Genomic DNA, 23,952 nt, shown 5'->3' with positions numbered 1-23,952 from the left:
TTACAAACGATTGATGTAGTGGTCAGTGATTATTTGTAAGTAAATATGTAATGTTAGTAGTGGATCTAGATAAGAATCAATAAAAATTTGTCACATCAACATTTTGTAAAAATGTTGTAAAATAGTCTGTACATGTAACATTAATCCCTCTAAAATAGGGGAAGGGAGCAATTAAGGGAAGAAACCTAAAAATACATGCACAACAACAACCTCCTAACATGTTCCTCATTTTAGGATTTTGCTAAATGAGTTGCTCCTTATCTTTAGGGAGCATCGTTCATTTCCCAGACATTTATTTTCTTTTTTGCATTCTCTCTCACAAAACGCACTCATATGCTTAGACCTCTTTCTCTCCCTCTCATAAATCACGGCGATGGCTTCTTGGATACACATCATTCTCTTCTCCTTCCTTCACATTGTCGTCAACGCTACAAGCCTTACTGCTCACCAATTCTTGCCACTTCTTTTCCTTCTCTTGCTCATTCGGAGATGCATTAGCTCAATCACTTGGATCTTAGCGATTAGGTCGTCAGAGGTCCTGCTATTGCATTTCCAACCATGTGGGTTTGATTTGTGGATTTTGCTTAGTTGTGCACTTTGATATTTGATGTGGATGTTTTGAAAACTAGTTAGCTAAAATAGGAAAAACAGGTTCTTATCTCAAAATAGGGAGAAAATTTTAAGGAATTTGATGCTAATGCTCTTGAGCTAACAAAGTGCAATATTATTTGAAGTCTTGATTTGCAGAAAGGTGGCCATTCAAATGAAGAGTCACTATTTTTCAATCAAAACTCTTCATTTTCTATAGATGAAGGGCTTGAAATTGGAAAAATTATTGCGTATACCTAGTGTAGCACCTCTCCATTCCACATGAATTTGGGTCACATGTGTGAGACTAGCTCACATGTGAACCTCACCTATACGTAAGGGAAACATATAGAACACTGGACGTCTTGAATAATTTCACCTAAAATAGATTCATTAGAGCATTTACAGCTGGAAATTCTATCTTATTCTATTTTACCATCTCAAAAAGCTACTTTATTACTTATACAATACCATTTTACAATACACTCAACATCCCAACTTTTATTTTACCATACTACACATTAAAATAATATATCTACACAATAAAATAATATATCTACATAATAAAATAATAATATATTTTGAAGAGAGAGAGAAAATAAGACAGTGGAGAGAGGATATGAGTCAAATGAGACCGTGTAAAAGTGCTACAATACTGTAATACTGCTACAGTACTGCTACAGACCGTGCAAACGAGACAGTGGAGAGAGTAAAATAATAATTTTTGGATTTGCAATATTGCTACAGTACCATTGCAAATTTGCAATGGTATTGTAGTAGTATTGCAAATTTTTTTAGCTTTACCATGCCAGCTGCAACCAGTTGTTGACGTTTTTTTTGTGCTGAAATGGTGTTGGCAAGATATGGCACATACCATGCCAGTTGCGAATGCTCTTACAATCTACATTTTTCTTTTCTTTTATTACTCTAGTCAAATACATATTTTCCTCGACAATTCTAGCTCTTAGGAATAAAATTCAGATTTGATGTAAGCAGTTGGTGACCTTTTTGTCTCTTGAAGGTGAATTCCCTATAATCCAAAGGCAAATTACTCTTTCAAAGTGGATAATTATCACCTCTATAAGTCACATTAGTCTTTTATTACAGATTTTCAACTTAGTGATATGTTTGGATTGCGTCTAGCGTTTGGCACGTCTGGCATTTAAATAGTGGGTCTCATGCATTGTTCATGGGACCCACAAGTAATTTTTTTTTTAAAAAACAACTTTAAAACTAGGTCACACGGCACTATTCACACATTTAAAAATGATTTTACTACAATATTTTCAGTTTTCAGTTTTCAACAATAAGCGGTATCCAAACAGACTCTTAATATCGTCAACAATTATAGTTGACTGACCAAATTAAACCATATCTTATAATCGGAAGATCAAATGAGTAATTTAACTTTTTATTAAATCTCGCTCCCATACTAGCTACAAAACTCTTCTCTCATATATGTTAGATTTATCCATGTAAATCCCATATATATTTTAATGCAGCGGAATACCTACAATAAACAAAGCATGTTTGTTTCAAAAAAATAATCTTGAATCTACAAGGTATTCCTTGAATTTACAAAATGATAGGGTTTCAGAATCTATTAAAAAGAAACAACAGGCGGAAGTCTGAATTTTTTATTAATTGATAACTGAATGCCTTCAAGACTCCAATATGCTTAAATAATAAAAAGAAAACCTAGGGCGGATAGGAGAACACACACCAAAATTCTAATTTGCACTAATCACAAATTAGGTGGCAAAATAGTAAAATATACCAAAAGCAACAAGATTGAGATAATTATGAAATTAAAAACTGTTGTTTCTAACAAATATTCTAAAATAGATGAGTCCTTATTCTAACTTTTGAATTTAAAGAAAATAAATATTAATAAAAACGTTAAAAACACAAATTTCAGTGGTTAAACGATGGAATTTGCTTGAAAAATGACTTTGGTCTTGGCCATGAGTTTTGATTCCAACATTGTTTTCTTTCATGTTACCAAATTTCACTACTGTCACCAATAATTTCTACTAATGCTTTTTTATTACTTAAACCTCCCACACGCTAAGAAATTCTCTGTTGTCTCTGTTCTACTTCATATTTAAAACCGAGTTGCATACAGCTATTACACTTGAGAGGTTTCCTAAAATGGGTTACAGTTCTTGGACGGAAAAGCATCTTCTGCTCCTAACTAGTACCTAGAGATATAGATTCTAGTGTGAGAGAGAGCTGTAGCAACATGACCTCGAACTTCAGGGAGGGTCCCATATAAAAAAGTTGACGCAATGATGCATTCAAATGCATCTTCCATCTGGCTGGTACGGAAGTTAGGAAAAAAAAAAAAATTAATCAAGAAAGGAAAGAAAATGACCATTGAGGAAGGAAAGCGTTAAAATTTTCTAGAGTTTTCACATCTTAAAGGAAGGAAAGCCTATCTTACCACGATTTTCAGATGAAAATATGTTGGGTCTTGGTCCTTGAAAAATTCCAATAAGAAGAACATTAAACTCTTAAAGGGTCAGCTTCATAAATGTTGTACCAGCCAGTGGGAAATTAAGCCAATTTTCTCATTGACGATTGTCAAACAAAGACTTTGTTGGTAAAACAAAACTTGTACTGATACCAGATAACACAGTCAACTAATGTTGCAACAATGGAGCTCTTAATATATTATCAAATAAACTAATTGTTGAATATTGGAGTTATCATTAAAAATTTTCCAATTCGTTGGCTCTAAGAAGGCCAATGTTTTACTGTAATTTTTTTTTAAAGGTTATATACCAAGAATGTCAAAATTGAAAAGCTTAAAATACAGTATGTTATAAATATACAAGTTTTTGAAAAAAAAAAAATGAAAAACACATTTGTGAATGATTCATTATTTGCATGTACTCTTTATATTTATATATTTTATATATATACAAGTCGAGCGAACACATCTTATATATTTTTGTGCTAAGCACAACTCAAAATGAAAACCCTAACCTCCATGTTAGGTACTTTGAAATAACACATCCCCATTTCACTCCTTGCCCACGTGCAATTTAGTCCACCTAAAGCTTAGAATATTATTTTCTTTTCCAAACTAAGTGAATAAATGGATGAAATTTGTAGGTTTTTATCCAAATTGCAAAAATGTATAGAGTTAGGGCTAAATTGAATTTATCTAAAGCATATATAGAAAGAGGGAAATTCATATTACAACCATGGTTTTTGGAAACCTGATTCGTACAAAGAATTGCAAAATAGTACATAAGAAAATGTTAATATTGAGCAACTTATTACATCCTTCCAATTTTTTTTTTTTTTGGATAGTTAAACTTACAACCATTTTGATACCAAATTTTTTATTTTTCTGAGTTTATTTTGTTTTCATTTTTTATTTTTCTGAGCTCGTCGTGAAAGGAAAAACTGAAAAAGTAAACAACAGAAACTCAGATGTTTAAAAATAAGGAAAAAAAACAAAAAAGTGGACGGTGTAACCGCGGTTTTGGTATTTAGAAAAGAAAAAAATAATAAAAATTGAAGAGTCAAATGGTCAAGAGTCAGCCACGAGTAGCAGTGGCACTCACTATCAGCCCACCACTTGTTCAAACAAAACAAACTTTAATAACGTAGTAAAAGGGAAACCAGGAATCACAACATAAATTAGTCACAGTTCCGTTTTGTCGTATTTCAAGATAAATTTAGAAACATATTTATGAATTTCATTTTTAATTTCACGGCTACATAATTTACACTACTGTGAGTGATGAATATTTTGTCTAATTATTATTTGGACTGATAACTTGTTGTGAACTATATTCAATCGTACGTCTAATTTCATATCTTATTGATTTGTACAATGGTAAGTAACCGACATTTTTTATCCGTTACAAATTATATGAATCTGTCACTTTTCATCAACTAATGATGTGCATTTGATGTGTTAATAACAGATTGTACATGCACAAATCAATAAATTGTGAAATTAAATACGGAAATGAGTAAGGGCTGTTGGCCCCAGCTCTCTTCTCTCTTTTTAATGTGCTGCCTTTGACATCGGAGCCTTCCTACGTCATTTCCAAAAATTCAAAGCTACTATAGTACTTATCCATGACCCCCTCAAAGCCATGACCATGTCTGTCTATATAAACGCTTACATCTTAAGCTCAAAAGCTCCTCCTCTTCTTATAAACTCTTCCAGTCTTTAGTTTCTCTTTGCCTGTTTTCAGACCTTTATTTCTTGCATTTATGCTTTGTGCTTTAGAGAGGGAAGTAGGATTGAAAGTGAAAATGAAGACAAGTAGCAGTAGTGAGAAATCCAAGCTTGATAGAAAGATGGTGGAGAAAAATCGCAGAATGCAAATGAAAAGCCTATGCCTCAAGCTTTCTTCTCTTATTCCTGCCAACCACTTCAGAGGCACCAGGGTGAGTTTTATAAGTCTGTACAAGCTCAAGCTAAATTAATATAAATACTATAAACTTTTTGTTTTTGTTTTAATCATAAAAATTGGTAACTTTGATTGGAGGGAAAGATATCCAAAATCATATTTGCGTCTAGAATTCAGCAGTTTTGCCAGAATTCTTTTTCTTCGTGGTGTTTTCCAACGTAGATGTCCAGGTAGTAGGTTAATAAAAAAGAAGAGGAAATGAATTCAGTAGTTGTGAAACATATGGTACAACTTGTTCCTGGCCTTGTTTTAATTCTTGGATGGAAGAACATTAATTGCTACGGATAGCATAGTAATTACAGTACTCTTATCTCTTTGCTACTTTGTAGTAATTGGTTGAAGTTTTTCGTGACAAGTGGTCCATAAGGCCTTCCCTCCCACTCGAAACCAAGAAATATCTGCCAATACCTCATCTTCCTAGCTCATACTGTATTTATGAAATTATTGATGCTTCACTGCTTGAATATCCAACTCAGATAAAGAATTATTCTTGAGGTGAATTTGGTTGTTTTAAGTCTCATTCACTACTTAATTTTCTTCTCCAATTTGCTTGGAAGGACAGAATTCAACTCAATCATTTGTACCCAAAAAAAACTGTATTTTGTAGTATTTTCTTTTAATTTGTTATATTTGTCTGGTATATATGCTGTATTTAATTAATTAATTTTGTCTATATCTCATTTCGAAAATGATGTTTTTTGTATTTTCCCCTAGAGATCTGCAATAATTCACAATATATCATTTTCTCCGAAATAGAAAGGTACCACTGTGGTCATTTAATCATTTTGGGTTCCGCAAGCTGAACTTTCTTCTGGGTCTTTGTCATTTTCTGCAGTTTTGACTCACAGAAACTTTTAAAATTTTTAAAGAAATTTAAGAAGGAACAATTATGTCTACCTTAAGCTTCTATAGCATATTGCATAGCTAGCCAGATGTCTCTAAAGTTTTCGCTGTGAAGTAGCTATGAGTGTATGTTTGAATTGCACTGAAAACAACATGCTCATTTGCCTTTTTTTTGCAGATTCTGTGCACTATTTACAGGACTCGTAAATACGGATTTCAGTAAATTTTTCTTTAAAATTGAGTTTCACGGCATTATTTACTCATTTAAAAATTATTTTGTTACAGTGTTTTCAGTTTTCAGTAATAAGCGATATCTAAACAGACCCGATTATCTCCAAAGTTTTCGCTGTGAATTATCTATGCTTGAGCTTTTTCAATCACAACGAAACAATGACCTTCACAGTTCAACTAAAAAAGCATATTACTAAAGGCATTACTAGTTAAGCATACTACTAAGGTATAACACCCAGGGATTTTTAACTAAATCTTGTCCTATTACTAGTTCAACTCAAGTGTACCGGTCTAGCTGAAAGAGATCTTGCTATAGTTTTTGTATTTTACTCAGTTGTAAGTTATAGTAACTTGTATTTTTTTTTTTTAATTCGATAATTGTTAAAGGGAGGATTTGAACCCCAAACATATTCGTTAAAAACATCATGAAATATTAGTTGAGCTACAAGACAATTGAAAAAAATAATTTGCATTTTAATTACTACTACTAATTCTTTCTTCTCTCTCTCTCTCTCAGGACATAATTTCACAACAAGATCAGCTCGATTACGCTGCCTCCTATATAACGCAACTGAAGGAAAACATAGAAAAATTAAAGATTCGGAAGGAACAAGCAGTGGGGTTAGAAAATGGCAGTAATACAATGGATACAATGATGTTTGGCTCAAGGTTGCCTGTATTTGATTTAAGAGACTTGGGTTCCAGTATCGAAGTGATTGTTGTAAGTGGGTTGCAAAAGAGCTTCATGGTGTATGAAATTATTAGTATTCTTGAAGAGGAAGGAGCTGAAGTTGTCAGTGCTAGCTTTTCTACTGTGGGTGATAAAGTTTTCCATACCGTTCATGCTCAGGTACATAGTTTATAATAGTTAAAATCCCAATTTTGTAGATAAATAATATGTGAATATCAAGTTTGATACATATGCTGATACAATTCACTTTTTTTTGATGAATATCCAGGTCAAAATTTCTAGAGTTGGGGTTGAGACTACAAGGGTGTGCCAAAGACTACAAGAATTAATAAACTGAATGTGCTATTTTGATCCAACAAATGCTTCATTAGTAGCTAGAAGGATGGGAGCTAGAGTTAAATATTTGAATTATTCCCACTATGCTGGTCATCACAATGGGACAACGATCCCAAAATGTATTTAACCAAATTAGTGAATTTTCATCATGACTGGCTTATGTACTCTCTTTCATTTTCAATCAATTAGTGAAAGATTTAAAAATAAAAATAAAAAATCTTTTTAGTATTGTATGGCCGATTTGTATTTGAAGTTAGCTATTGTTGTAGATTTAGAATTTGAAGCTTAGTATCTTGTATTGCGCTAGAGTTGCCCTCAGCATTCAGCTACATGTTTATCTATTGATTATTAGCAATTTACATTGTGTCATGTTTGCTACAATAGTTCTTGACCTCTTTTATGAGCATTTTTAGATGAATTTAACACGCATGGAGTGCTTAATTAATTCTATGTATTGTTGTAGTTTCTGGTAGTTCTTAATCAAGTAAAATTATTAAATAAATATATAAAAATAAGGTCACCAGATTCTTGAGTAATATGCCCAATAAGTTTGAAGCTTTCAATGCATGCTCAATCAATGCTCTAAATTCGTAAAGCAATCCATTGTCCACATCCTAAGACGAAGTCGATCTTGATGTCTTGTAAGGCTGAGCCATTTCCCACCTATAGTGAGCTAGTTTCCACAAATGCATTTTGTTTTTTTTTGCCTTTTCTTTTTAATGTGATTTTTTGTTTTGTTTTGCCAAAGAGTTCTCACAAATTTTGTTTTTTTGACCAATAAATGCTAAGGACTGCATTTTGTTTTTAGACTACTTTTTGTTTGGTCTTTTTCGTAGGTCCAATAAGATTGTTTAGTAGGAAATATCAAAGAAAGTGTATCAACTTTTTTCGGTTTGATAATGTGAAAAATACAAAAGAAAAATTAGTGTATCAACCTAAGTTTCACAGATAGAGATCGATAGGCCGTTTTTTTTTTTTTTTTTTTTTTCACACCATTTTTCATAATTTATTTAGATAATAAATTGTGATTGGGGATTCTAGCTAATATTATTTTCAGATAGTCCATTACTAGATCATAAACTTTATTTGAGTAAACACACTTTCTTTATACTTCATTTTCTTCTAAACAAAGAACTTATTTTTAAACAAAATAAGTAGTCAATTGAAATAAATTCATCCAAGTAAAAAAAAAATCAATAAAAAAGAATCATCCAAATACAAATTAACTCTCTAAGTCTTAAGATTAGACAAAACTTTGATATAGTTTTTTTTTTCCCCTTAATTTATATTTTTAAGAAATCAATTTGAAATGAGTTAGTTTTTTTTTTTTTTTTTAAATCAATTTTTGCAACAAGTGAGAGAGAGAGAGAGAGAGAGAGAGAGAGAGAGATTTGAATCACCATTATTATTGTTAAGAAAACCTAGTAATACCAGTAAGTTATTATAGGACTCTTGACTTGAATCAAATATATATTTTTTAGAATAATATATATATATAACAATAAATAATCTTATTCTAATTATGTATAAAAAAAATAACATAATAATCATATGATAAGTAAGTAAATAGTCAAATCAATCATTACATAATGGGTTGGGTTAAAAAAAAAATTCTAGATCTTTTAATCATTGAAAACATTGATCAAAAGAAAATAAAAATTTTAGAGATCTTTTAAAAGAACGTGTTGAAGCCTTGAAGGTAGGTGATGATAGAGAATATTAATCATTGAAAAACTGAAGCAGAAGGTACCGTGTATTTAAGTTTGTAAAAAAAGATTTCTATCTAACTTTTGTCTTTTGTAAGTATGATTGTCAAAAAGAAATGGTCCAGAGTTGGTTGAGGGTTTGATGCTTATACATGCTTGAATTGATAAATTTTTATTTTTATTTTTTATATTCTTACAAATTCATAATATTGTTGTTATTATATCCCGTATATTTGCAAAAAGATAAAGTTTAGTTACAAAACTACAATTTTACTTAATAAAATAAAAATTGTTACATATTTTGAAAATTTAATAATTGAATTGCATGTTTTTTGCGCTCTTAATACACATGCTAAATTTTGTGTCAATCAGATATTATTTACTATATGATTTATAAGCTTATATTTTATGCATAATTTTTGAATTACAAAAACTTGCAATTTAAATAATTTATTGATGACATAAATTATTAATCTTTAATTTTCTAAAAAAATTTACAATGGTGGATTTGGCGAAATTCACCTCTAAAAAAAAGATACTAAGTAAGGTTGTAACCTAAGGTTATAATCAATTTTGTAGCTAAACTTTGTTCTTTGCAAAATAGCAAATAATATTTATGACATTCGAAATTCAAATTCTTTCTCTCATTAAAATGTGTAAAAAAATCTATATCATCTATAAAATATTGAAATTTATTTATTTTTTAATTTCACGATTATAAGGTTTAAATTATACTTGATAATTAATATTATATCACTTAATAAATTTGCATTAGATTATTTTTAACAATTTTATCATTGCATTACATTGTTTTATTACACATTTTATGTTGCAAAAAGAAAAAAAAAAAGATTAATAACAATCTCATCTATAGTGTCTAAGTTTCAAATTTAATGCATTTTAAAATTATATATAGAACACGAGTTTACTTATCATCAGTGGCGGGGCCATGAATTTATCTTTGGAGGGCCATATATAACTTTTTTTTTCTTTGAATCACCATCTTCATTTTTTTTTTTTGGAAGAATGAGTCAATAGTCCTAAACTTGCCCATAGCCTAGATTTATCAAATTAAATTATCACTCATTAAATAAAATGACTGAGATTCAAAAAAAATATACTAAAAATATACTAATAGTCCAAAGATTGCTAAATAAAAAACTAACAATCATTGAAATGTCAATGCATAAAAAAAAAAAAAAAAACTAAATACATGTTAATACAGTAGTATATAGTATATATAATATATTGATTATTATAATAATAATTAATATATTATAAGGAATATAAAAAAGAAAGAAATGAAAGTAAAGTAAAAAAATCCAAACAAAGCAAATGCAAAGTACCTAACCTGAGAAAGAGTTAAAAACAATGGGTTATGGGTTAGCCGGTCTTAGTTAGGGGCATAGATAGAGCACTGCACAATCAAGTATGAGGGGCCCATGGCACGTAAGCTTCACAAATTGAGGGGCTTACGGCACTAACAGTGACAATGACAAATTGAGTCACTCTTTCTTGTCTAGTTTGAACACAGTACAAAAATTTTACATTTAAACAAACTACAACAGCAATGGGAGTGAGGAAAAAGGAAAGAACTGAAAGTCTCTAAAAAAAAAAAAAAAAAATGCAATGGCAAGAAGAAAGAGAAGAAGAATGCAAAGGCCAAGTCCCCAACACAGAGAGAGAGAGAGAGAGAGAGAGAGAGAGAGAGAGAGAGAGAGAGAGAGAGAGAGAGAGAGAGAGAGAGAGAGAGAGAGAGAGAGAGAGAGAGAGAGAGAGAGAGAGAGAGATTGTTTCTGCAACTGTGTGGGAGACTTGGTGGTGCGGCACATCAACAAAATTTTTGACTTTTCAATTTTTCTATTACTGTGTACAAGTAAGTCCTAGATGTGTGGAGATGAAAATTATAATTTTTTTCCCTTTTATTTGTTAAGGTAATTGTTAAAATACCTATGTGTTCATTTTAAAAATGTTGAATGTTTAATTATTGTAATTTGTTGACATATATTTATGGACTGTATTTTATTTAAATGAAAATTATGTTTATTTTTAGACTTTCTTTTATATATATATATATATATATGTATATTATTAGGGATGGGGGGCTAAAATGACAAGTTTATTTAAAAATTTTCAAATTATTTAGGAGTGTTCCACAAATTTTTTTTTTTTTTTTAATTTTTTTCAAAAATTTTGGGGGGGCCAAGGCCCCCTTGGTGCTCAAATGGCTCCACCACTTCTTATCATATAGCAAATAATATTTTATTAATATAAAATTTGGTTAAAAAATTATGCACCAACTCTACAGTTCTACTGCTCTTTGATTTTTTGTTAATGTCAAGCACAATATAAGTTGTCATGACTGACCGAATTTGAATTGTAATAGGAACCCTCAAAAATTCTGACTTTTTCTAATGCATAGTAACACATTCTGAATGTTTAATATGTTCCTTTATTGCAGAGAAAAAGCTAGAGTTTGAACTTTGGGGTGCTAAAAATGAATTTAAAAAATTAATGTGAATTTAAACTCGTGTGTATTGAATATTAACAAAATATCAACAAAGAGAAAGACAATACATATACATTTAGATTAGACTAGAGTAGAAATTTTATCTTGTATAAAAAAAAAGAAATATATATATATATATATATTAACAAAAAGAAAGACAAAGTAATTGTTTCTTAATACATTTGAACAAAACCATCTATTACTTTCTTTATAAATTCAAAAAAAGTGTCTATAATTATATTTGTACTAAATTTAGCAATGGTTTTCCCTTTTAATGTACAAAATTAAAGAATCGGTTAAAAAATCATCTTCCATCATTAAGAGTTCTAAATGAAATTTTCTTTGAGAATTTACGGAAATTGGGATATTGGTGTTAGAGCTTGACAATGCTGCATCATTGGTATTGACTTTTGAAATATTTACATTTTCCTTTTTGAAATCAAATGTTGCATTCTTGCAGATTTTCATGTAATCTAAAAAAGAAATAAAAGACTTTTATTATTTCATTATACGTTCAATACTGTTCCTAATAAAAAAAAAATGGATTGATTAGGTATAGTTAGATAATAAAAAGTAAAATGCTAAACAAAATTTAACACACGATCACCACATAACCATACACACATACTATTTTATTTATAAAAGTGGGGGTGGGGGGTTTCCTCCCTATTTCTTGGGTTGTGCGCTAAAAGAACAGAGCTATAACCAAATAAATTGAGAGAAAGAGAGAGATAACTTTGGAAGTATTTGGGAATTTGGAGTTTTATATTTCGGGTTTTTGAATGAGTTGTCATGTCATTGCGATAATCTAATTGTTTTTAGTGAAATTTTCTTCTTGTCGTCTATGGACCCATGTATCATTCAAACCGCATGAATTTTTGTATCCATTGTGTCCATGTTGATTTATATAATTATATGAACATGTCTTATTTTTAGTTTGAATTCAAATTGTGCCATTGCACATCATATTAAAAAAAAACACTTTGGAGTAAATGGATAAGATAATACATAAGTAATATTTAATTAATAAGAAGTTTGCACGATTTATACATGTTAAACACATGTCGAGAATTTAAAACCCAACAAAAATATATATTGACTATTGAGTAGTATAATCTATATATTAATTTAATAGTATTAAAGTATAATTTAAACCTTAATTAATAATAACAATATATCCTCCTAGCTAGAAAACACTATTAAGGAGGTCCAAATAGGCCACTACAAAAGTAATATAAGTACGTTGTAACTAAGGTTTAGTGACTGCAGTAACTGACTGGCTGGTCTTAATTATATAATGTAATTCTTGCTTGATTCAACTTCGATAAGAATGAACAGTAGACTATATTTTCAGAGTCAAATTAGCAGGCATACACGTTCACACTTAAACTATTCTTTCTTTCTTTTTTTATGATCAGATACATGCACGCAATACTTACAAGTTTCAATAATTCAAACTACTCTTTCTTTCTTTTCTGCATGGTCTTTCTTTAAGCAGTATGTCTACTTGCATTGAACGTGACTCGTGTTTGCACTTTGCACACGCTTGGCTCTTCTCCTGGAAGCTGCATTTTGCAGCTGTTGGGTGCCTTACCGTGTGGGTCCAGCCCACTTGCTTGCCAAGCCTTGTCAAAGCTCATTTATGAGCTTGGTTCCAAGAGTCTTCAAATTCAGCTTTTCATTTATTGAGAAGTGTTCCAAAGTCAGCATGCCATTTTTTTTGGGCAGTGACTTAGGCGTGTGAGACACGCTGAAACTGAAAAAGAAGAAAAGAAGGAAAACAAAGGCCTTTCGGCCTTGTGAGCAAAGCTGAAACAGAGAGCCTTTCTTGGCCATTGTATGTGAGTTCCAGAGAGAGCAAAACACAAAAAAGAGAGAGCTTCAGCTGGAGGTGCAGTCCGAAAAATAGAGAGAAACATAGTGAGAGTGTGAGAGAGTGAAAAAGAAAAATGAGATATTTTTCTTTGCTCGCACAGGGAAGATAAATTGGTGGAGTTCTCATGGAGTTTTTGAGTGTTACAATCATGGAGAGTTGAAGTATTCAAAAGAGGATTTTGCTACTGACTTTGTGGTGAGATTGTATTTACTCCTTGAGATTAATTTGTTGTATATCCAATTTATTGTGAACATAAATTTAGCATAAACTTGATAGTTGTAATCTCTATTTATAGTGGATATTTTTCGGAACTGTCCCGTGGTTTTTCCTTCTACACTAGAGGGTTTTCCACGTAAGATTTGGTGTTTTTGTGTTGTGGTTGTGTGGTGCTTACTGAATTTTTTTTGTTTCTATAATATTGCTATTGCTTAGTAGTTATATATTTTAATTCACACGTAAACATAGAGGGGGCTAGGATTTTTTCCCAACAGCAGCTGGTCAGGATTTACAAGTTTCAAGTTTGACTTCCTCTACTTCAATTAATTATTGGATTTGTGAACTTAAAGATTGCAAGTTTTTGACTAGGAAAAAGGTACTACTATGGTGCTAGCTAGGAGCTAGCTGCTATATGCAAAGGAAGATATGATGATTGTAAAGAGAAAGATATACCTCATGCTTAATTAATTTCCACCCTTTTTCCCTTTTGTGGGTGATTCATCAAGCATGATATATAAAGCAATTTTACTATTTTTATGAAATAATAGGATTTTTAATATAAGAGACAGAGATAGTATAGCTTGATTCATGATAGGAAATGATTGGAGAATAAGGGATTATCATAGTGAAGCTTGCTTGATTGTTAGATTCAAAATCTAACAGCATTGATAAGAAATTTCTTTCTTTTTTTATGATCAGATACATGCACGCAACACTTTCAAGTTTCAATAATTCAAACATGCTGGGAGGAAAACATTTTCAGCGCGAAAAAGAGTTTTTTTCTGCATGGTCTTTCTTTAAGCAATATGTCTACTTGCATTGAATGTGACTCGTGTTTGCACTTTGCACACGCTTGGCTCTTCTCCTGGAAGCTGCATTTTACAGCTGGTCAGGATTTACAAGTTTCAAGTTTGACTTACTCTACTTCAATTAATTATTGGATTTGTGAACTTAAAGATTGCAAGCTTTTGACTAGGAAAAAGGGACTACTATGGTGCTAGCTAGGAGCTAGCTGCTATATGCAAAGGAAGATATGATGATTGTAAAGAGAACATGTCTCGGTCTTTTGACCTATGGTCCAAGTATTTCAGAAAACTTGTTACTGCTACTATTCCTAACCCTAATGAAATAGACGAAGGTGATAATGTCTTTATTCAGCTTGAATGGGAAGATCACTTTGGGAGCAGTCTCAGAGTATATGAAAAGAAACATCCATTTCCTGGTCTCCTTATTAATTTTGATGATGGTTCATATTTCACTGATGAAGATTCAGATGATAGTGATGATGATGATCCCAATTCTAGCTGGCTTTCCCAAATGTTTGAATATGGCTTTGTTAGGTTTGTAAAATTGACAAGTCATAAACAGGCTAGCCAACTTCCACAGATCATTCAGAATGCTATTAAAGGGTTTGAAAACTCTTCCACTAGACCTTTTGTTACCATCAGATGTTGGAGCACTCTACCAAAATGGGAGAAAAATAACTGGATGAATGTTAACCCCTCAAAGCATCTCATCCTCATTAATGGCTATACTCACCAAGGGCCATGGTTCGAGGGAAATTCTCAGTTGTCCCTTAAAGATCCTTTTGGTCTTGCAAAATGCTGGAGAAATTATTCTAATAATCAAATTCGTGAAGTTGCTCATGATCTATGGAAAAATTATCATTTCATAGGAAGCACAGGTAGAATTGCTGTTTTTGGCCCCAAACCCTATGCTGACGCCTTTGTTCACCTACAAACAAAAGATCATCCTAATCTAAACAGTCTCCTCATCCCAGGAAAAACTCCAAAGTTTGAGCCAATTTTATATTGTGGATTCTGTAATAAGTATGCTATTTACCATGAGCATGTATGTGATTCTCCACAAGGTCCTTTTGATCCTTTTGATGGTTATCCCTTCGATGCTCCCTCTACTGATTGATGAGGTCACTACTATTTCTAGACTGGTGTTACTTTATTTGTCTGGCTTGCACAACAGCCAAAATATTTTATTGTCATTCACAAATATGTTGCGGAAAATCCGGAACTAACTCATGATATTCCGGATTTTGCGGAAGATTTTGATTCCCCTATTTGTCTAGCCTGCACAACGGCCACTATTTGTCTAGCCTACACAACGGCCAGATCTATTACAATATTCAAAATAGTTTGAAAGGCACAGGCCATGATGATTGTGAAGATATGATGCTCTGACAAGAGCTTCCTTTTGACCAACACAAGATGCCACCTTTGAAGTCTTTTTAGAAAAGAAAGGAGCATCTAAGTACTTGGTGGAGACATGCATGCTTTCCTTTTTGCATGCTTTCCTTTTGCCTTTTGCCATGCTTCTCCTGACATGTTGGACCAAATGAAAGACAAAAGTTCAGAAGTTTTTATTTCAAAAAGTGGAAAAAACACTGTTCACTGATTACTGTTCACTAATTACTGTTCACGGATTACTGTTCACGGATTACTATTCACAGATCACTGTTCACTTTTACTGTTCATGACACTGTTCACTCCGAAATTTTGCCTATTTAAGGGGGGTTGTCCCTTAAATTTCAGGGTTTTTCAAGTCAAGTTTTACTTCTGATTTCTCTTCCCTTAGAACTAGCCTTCTTAGAGAAAGAACTCACCCTACTTCTACTACTACTACCTTATTCATCCTTGTTCACTAAAAACTTTGTAATCCTACAAACCTTGTAACTAGGACTAGTTCAAGCTTTGTACTTGTTAACCTGTAACTGTTGAGATCTTGTATTCACTACTACTACTGTAAGTGTTTATCCTACTTTCAATAACAAGTATCTTCAGTTTTATGTTCATTACTTTACTTGTTGATACCACCACCTTGGACGGATTACCGCCATACCGGATGGTTTTAAATTGCTTTCATTTATTTTGAACTATTGTTCTTATTTACTTTGAATTATTTTGACATATACTAATTGGCTGGTTCTACCGCCTTATAATTGTTCTCACCTTCAAGTTATTTATAATTGTTGTTTACATTATTCCCATTTACATTACTGTGCTTCCTTCTCCTTCTCTTCATCTGTGCGTCCCCTTTCCCTTTATGGTATCAGATCCACTCTTTTCTGGCCGGTGGTAGTGTGGTTGTGTTCTTTGTTTCTTGTTCGTGTCTACCCGAACGCTTGATATTCCGTTGTTGTGTTCCCTTCTTACCGTCGTTGGCGCCACCCTAGTTGTAAAGTGAATTCCTAGGACCTAGCTGTAAGGCCCGTTTGAGCCAAGAGAGGGCGTGTAGGGCATGAGAGGTATGAGGTTGGTTAGGGTATGTGTTACGAAATGCAGCGGTTGTGAGAAAAACATGATAACTGAGTGTTGAACCTAGGATAGTATGGATAAGTTGTGGAGATCCAACTCCTCTATCAGCTCCAGGACTAGTTGTCCTCCTGATATTGTAAATGAAGAAGATCACACTATTGATGATAATGAGATGATTCCTGATTTTCGTAAATGGACTATTCCTAAAGTTGATACTAAAACTATTTATAAAACTAGTTTTGTTGAAAGTACTTTTCATTCTGCTTATAAAGCTAGAACTGTTGAACAAATTTTCTCTATTTCGAAAGTTCATGAAAAATGTTGCTTATTCACTAAAAAGAATATTAATGACTTCCTTGCTGCTAAAAAATTCTATTATTTGCATATTGGTATGGTTCAAGTTGCTATTAAACCACTTACCCGCAAGGGCATTAATGCTTCTGTTCTTATGTGTTTAAGAGATGCTAGATTTAAGATTTTTAAAGATAGCATTCTTGGAATGATCACTGCTTCTTTGTATGATGGTCCTGTTTATTTTAACTGTTATCCTGATCTTACTCTTGCTTTGGATGATCCTAATATTGTTAAAGCTTTAACTTTGAATATTGCCTCATCTGGATATTACATGGAAGAGGGTAGTAAGCCTTTTGCTTTGATCTATCGCATTTATTACAAACTAATGGGTACTCAAATGAATCCTTGTGCTTTAATGCCTAGAGAACCTTCAGGTAAAACCATGTTAATTCAATGTTCAACTCCTGATGCTAAAATCCAAGTTCCAAAAATGATTCAATGGCAAGATGTTAATCTTCCTAAGGATTGGTTGTTAGAACAAGAAACCCCTCCTACTAAACCCATTTTTGATGAGCTTGATCTCACCCATATTCAACAATATCTTGATGGTACTGTTAAAATAAGTTTTCAAAACAATCCACCTTTGAGGATCAACGAAGGAAGACATTCCTTTGCTGGATCTGAAAGTATTTCAAAAAGAGATCACGAGATCAATGAATTTTTTTTAAAAAAATTTGGAAACATCCTCTGATTTAAAGCTAAAAGGTATTTCAAGTGATAGATCCCAATTTAGCTCTGTTTACTATTCAACTAAACCTGAAACTTCCACTCCATTTAGTAAAACTGCTAATGAAGATGAGGAAGATATTGTTTCTCTTACTCCATCTGATTTTGAATCTCCTATTGAAACTCCTCCTGTTTACCAAAATCAATTAAGAGTTTTGACTGTTTTAAATGATGATTTTGAAATTGATTGGGATTCTTTGTACAATGAGTTTATGCTTGCTTCAAACAAAACCAAGAGAAAATATTTCCAAGATAATTTTGCTCAGTCTGATAAAGACCATGTTAAAAGAAAATGGTTGGAAATGATGAATCAATTGAAAAAACATATTTTGTTTTTTGATTTTCTCGAAAACCATTATGTTCCAAATAATGAGGTTTCAAAACAACATTTATATGTGATAAAGAAATCAAATTTTGTTAAGATTGATAAAACCATTGTTAGGTCTAGTCATCCGCCTCTTGATTCAATTTTGATAACTACTAAGAAAGATGAAGTGACAAAAGAGGAAGTGAAGGCCTCTCCTTTCAAAATTGCTGATGATCAAACTCCTATTGTTAGCCTTATTGAACAAAACAATTTTACTAATCAATCTTTGCATATTATTGGTCAACAGCTTGACCGTATTGAAGAAAAATTTGTTGAAAAATCTGTTTCTACTTCTGAAAAATCTGTTCCTATTAAAACTGAGAAACCTTTGATTGATTTACCCAGTCAAAGAGAAAATGTTATGTTTAAAACTTCTCAGTCCAAGACTCTTGAAATTGTTGACAAAATGCTTTCTAATCTAAAGATTAAATCTGAGGGTACTAGTACTTCTACAAGAACTCCAACTGCTCTCACTATTTCCAAAAAAGAAATTATTTCTGATGAAAATACAGATTCTGATACTGTTTCTTCTGTTTCTTCTGTTCCTGCAACAAGAATCTTTGATAATGATCTCCCAGAAATTAAAAGATTTGTTGGGAACTCCAAACCCATGACTTTTACAAAAAATTGGTATCCAAAACCTACTCCTCCTGATATGCAGTTTGAAGAGAGATCTTTTCAAACACAGTTTTCTGTCTCTGCTGATAAACTCTATGAATGGAATATTGATGGTTTGTCTGAACAGGAAATCATTAATAAAATGAGCCACATGTCTATGGTTGGTATTGCTTATCAAAACAACCATAATCTTGATCAACCTGAAATTGTTAACTTGCTTCTTACTGGTTTTTCTGGTACTCTTCGTGGATGGTGGGATTCATACATCACTGAAGAATCCAAAGAGTCTATTAGATGCGCCTTCATGCATTTTAAAAGGTCGTCCCGCTGGGAACCTTTTGCTTTGGGAATAGTCATGTGCAGGAGCTTTTCCCTTGTTTTTCCTTTCCATGATAATCCACTTACTAGTGGTATAAATATGAATATTATTATTATCCCACTTATTAGTGGTATTTATCCACGCATCATTATCCGATCTCTGCAAAGAATCATTAATATTGTTAGGATAATGGATAGGTTTTAACATTTTAGTGTTATGAAAATCACCTTTAAAATCATCAGAATTCATTATCAGTTCTTGAACAAGGTCATTCATGGGAGAGTCTTTCTTATAAGACAGATTATCAATATCAATTTCGAACTTTGAAGCAAATTTGAATTTTACTTTCTGTCCAAATGGATCAGTAGTAATTCCATCATGTTCAACAAGAAAGGGATACAAAGAGTTAATAAATGGCAGACCAAGAATCACTTTATCAGTCATATTTTTGACAAGAACAGAAGGAATCTTGAAACAAACATCATCATGGCACACCTGAGCATTATTCAATTCATACTTAATTTTCATTTGGGAACCATTAGCAGAAACCAATCTTTCAGTAGATTTCTCAAAATATTTTGAAGGAATTAATCCTTCTTGGATACAGTTCATATCTGCACCAGAATCAATCATAGCAATAACAGTGAAATGATAATCAGGAGAAACAACAATTTTAACTTTTGTAAACCATTTTGGAGGAAATAATTTATTAACAAAAGCAAGTTGGGGATTAGCGAAAGTATCAGGAGTACCTTTATCAGAAAGAAGAGCCTGTTGACTGGAATCATTTCCATCACTGTGCTCATTTTGTTCGTTACTGGATTTATTGAGATCTTTATCAAGTTTTAGCATTGTCAATTCTTGTTTAAGATTATGGTTATCACTTTTCATGCTTTTAAATTCATGTTTTAATTCATTTATCTCTTGTTTAACAATATGAATTTCATTTTGGAGATCATTAACAGTTAAATCTTTAGATTTCTTTTTATTAAATCTTTCCAAAGTTTCTTCAAAACTTATGGTTGATTTTGGTTTTTTACCAATTTCATCTCTTATCAAGTTTTTCTTAAACCTATCCAAATATTCTTTCTGGAGTTCAGGGTTTTGAATTTGATTTATTAGCTGAATTATCAATTTTTCATCTTCTTCACTCTTGGTGAAAGCATTAATAACATTGCAACAGGAATCTCTACAACCAATTTTAATATTAGGAGAATCAGAAGAATCATCAGCAGATTGATAGCAAGAATCAGATGAAGAAGAAAAATCATCTTCCAAAGAATCAGATGTTTTATAAATAGTTTTAGTATCAACTTTAGGAATAGTCCATTTACGAAAATCAGGAATCATCTCATTATCATCAATAGTGTGATCTTCTTCATTTACAATATCAGGAGGACAACTAGTCCTGGAGCTGATAGAGGAGTTGGATCTCCACAACTTATCCATACTATCCTAGGTTCAACACTCAGTTATCATGTTTTTCTCACAACCGTTGCATTTCGTAACACATACCCTAACCAACCTCATACCTCTCATGCCCTACACGCCCTCTCTTGGCTCAAACGGGCCTTACAGCTAGGTCCTAGGAATTCACTTTACAACTAGGGTGGCGCCAACGACGGTAAGAAGGGAACACAACAACGGAGTGAGTTCTTTCTCTAAGAAGGCTAATTCTAAGGGAAGAGAAATCAGAAGTAAAACTTGACTTGAAAAACCCTGAAATTTAAGGGACAACCCCCCTTAAATAGGCAAAATTTCGGAGTGAACAGTGTCATGAACAGTAAAAGTGAACAGTGATCTGTGAATAGTAATCCGTGAACAGTAATCCGTGAACAGTAATTAGTGAACAGTAATCAGTGAACAGTGTCTTTTCCACTTTTTGAAATAAAAACTTCTGAACTTTTGTCTTTCATTTGGTCCAACATGTCAGGAGAAGCATGGCAAAAGGCAAAAGGAAAGCATGCAAAAAGGAAAGCATGCATGTCTCCACCAAGTACTTAGATGCTCCTTTCTTTTCTAAAAAGACTTCAAAGGTGGCATCTTGTGTTGGTCAAAAGGAAGCTCTTGTCAGAGCATCATATCTTCACAATCATCATGGCCTGTGCCTTTCAAACTATAAGGTGATAATTCTATAGCCTATGGTCTAAGTATTTCAGAAAACTTGTTACTGCTACTATTCCTGACCCTAATGAAATAGACGAAGGTGATAATGTCTTTATTCAGCTTGAATGGGAAGATCACTTTGGGAGCAGTCTCAGAGTATATGAAAAGAAACATCCATTTCCTGGTCTCCTTATTAATTTTGATGATGGTTCATATTTCACTGATGAAGATTCAGATGATAGTGATGATGATGATCCCAATTCTAGCTGGCTTTCCCAAATGTTTGAATATGGCTTTGTTAGGTTTGTAAAATTGACAAGTCATAAACAGGCTAGCCAACTTCCACAGATCATTCAGAATGCTATTAAAGGGTTTGAAAACTCTTCCACTAGACCTTTTGTTACCATCAGATGTTGGAGCACTCTACCAAAATGGGAAAAAAATAACTGGATGAATGTTAACCCCTCAAAGCATCTCATCCTCATTAATGGCTATACTCACCAAGGGCCATGGTTCGAGGGAAATTCTCAGTTGTCCCTTAAAGATCCTTTTGGTCTTGCAAAATGCTGGAGAAATTATTCTAATAATCAAATTCGTGAAGTTGCTCATGATCTATGGAAAAATTATCATTTCATAGGAAGCACAGGTAGAATTGCTGTTTTTGGCCCCAAACCCTATGCTGACGCCTTTGTTCACCTACAAACAAAAGATCATCCTAATCTAAACAGTCTCCTCATCCCAGGAAAAACCATCTGTAATCAGACATAATTGGACAACTCAAATTATTTAGATAATCAGAAACACGGGATGAAATATTGGATAGAGTACCAACAAAATGTTTGAGAATGGTATAGATCAAGGTATTAACACCATCAGAAATACCACGACCAATATGTTCATCAAAAATAGGCAAACCTTCTTCATTCTTTTTAACAGCATGTTTAATAGACTCTTTGGATTCTTCAGTGATGTATGAATCCCACCATCCACGAAGAGTACCAGAAAAACCAGTAAGAAGCAAGTTAACAATTTCAGGTTGATCAAGATTATGGTTGTTTTGATAAGCAATACCAACCATAGACATGTGGCTCATTTTATTAATGATTTCCTGTTCAGACAAACCATCAATATTCCATTCATAGAGTTTATCAGCAGAGACAGAAAACTGTGTTTGAAAAGATCTCTCTTGAAACTGCATATCAGGAGGAGTAGGTTTTGGATACCAATTTTTTTGTAAAAGTCATGGGTTTGGAGTTCCCAACAAATCTTTTAATTTCTGGGAGATCATTATCAAAGATTCTTGTTGCAGGAACAGAAGAAACAAAAGAAACAGTATCAGAATCTGTATTTTCATCAGAAATAATTTCTTTTTTGGAAATAGTGAGAGCAGTTGGAGTTCTTGTAGAAGTACTAGTACCCTCAGATTTAATCTTTAGATTAGAAAGCATTTTGTCAACAATTTCAAGAGTCTTGGACTGAGAAGTTTTAAACATAACATTTTCTCTTTGACTGGGTAAATCAATCAAAGGTTTCTCAGTTTTAATAGGAACAGATTTTTCAGAAGTAGAAACAGATTTTTCAACAAAAGATATACCTCATGCTTAATTAATTTCCACCCTTTTTCCCTTTTGTGGGTGATTCATCAAGCATGATATATAAAACAATTTTACTATTGTTATGAAATAATAGGATTTTTAATATGAGAGACAGAGAGAGTATAGCTTGATTCATGATAGAAAATGATTGGAGAATAAGGGATTATCATAGTGAAGCTTGCTTGATTGTTAGATTCAAAATCTAACAGCATTGATAAGAAATTAACAATATAAAAGGAGTGAAATTGTTGATTTTCTTTGTAATGTAATAATTCTTAATTTTTATATAATCTTCTTTGGACTACCTAATAGTGCTAAACTTTATTAGTTTAGACTAAAAAAAACTTACCATCTTTTTGGATTAAAAAAACAAGTACTATTCTATTAAATAAGGATTAATCTTCTCTAAACAAACTCTAATTAGATTAGTTGGGTTCTTAATTTTCTACAAAGTCTCTAATGTGACTTCTTTATTAATACTTATTAATTAAACATGTATTGATCCAATTTTGGTTCTAAGCATTACACCCTATATTAAATGTCTAACTAAGAGTCTTGTACCTTAATTAATTGATATGTATGTTTTTTTTTTTTTTTTTTTGAGGGAAGATATGTATATATATATATATATATATATAGATGGGTTCAAGTTATACCTTTTGTACACCGTAAATTTTTAAAAGATCTAACGGTTGAAAAAAAATCATTAAATGTTATTCCTTTTCCTCTCATTACCTAATTAATACTACAATTTTTTTCTCTCTCTCCTTATTAAATTCTTTCCATACCTTTTTTTTTTTTTTTTTTTTTTCTCTATCCGTAAAGCACAATATCATTTTTTTTTTCTTTCCAACCGTTAAAGAGCACTATATAATTTTGGTGTGGGCAGAAACTTCATTACAAATCTATTTGCAAGAAATTCAAATGGTACTAAATAAGTTAAGAGACATAATAGGTATAAATCTATTTGCAAGAAATTCAAATGATCTTGTGGGAGGAGATTTTCCAACCCACAAGCAGTTTGTCCGCTTTGAGGCTGAAGGACCCGCACGGCTTTGTTCCTTCAAGCGACATGAGCTGTTTTTGAGACTTGCTTCCATATCGAAGAAAGATGCGCCCCACTCATGCCTTATAAGCCTTATGAGAGATAATTAATGAAATCCTAA

General features: G+C 32.2%; 1 protein-coding gene across 1 annotated transcript; it reads left to right on the top strand.

Moving 5' to 3' along the window:
• The first annotated feature begins 4,615 nt into the window (after positions 1-4,615).
• LOC126703051 (transcription factor bHLH162-like) lies at positions 4,616-7,358 on the top strand. The gene is made up of 3 exons (XM_050401956.1): positions 4,616-5,001; positions 6,616-6,948; positions 7,058-7,358. The coding sequence occupies exons 1-3, from the start codon at positions 4,825-4,827 to the stop codon at positions 7,124-7,126; spliced, it is 579 nt and encodes a 192-aa protein (XP_050257913.1). The 5' UTR covers positions 4,616-4,824; the 3' UTR covers positions 7,127-7,358.
• Positions 7,359-23,952: the final 16,594 nt, after the last annotated feature.

This window comes from Quercus robur, chromosome 10, assembly GCF_932294415.1.
Source record: "Quercus robur chromosome 10, dhQueRobu3.1, whole genome shotgun sequence".
NCBI classification, from domain to species: domain Eukaryota; kingdom Viridiplantae; phylum Streptophyta; class Magnoliopsida; order Fagales; family Fagaceae; genus Quercus; species Quercus robur.
This window is presented reverse-complemented; position numbering and strand designations above follow the sequence as displayed.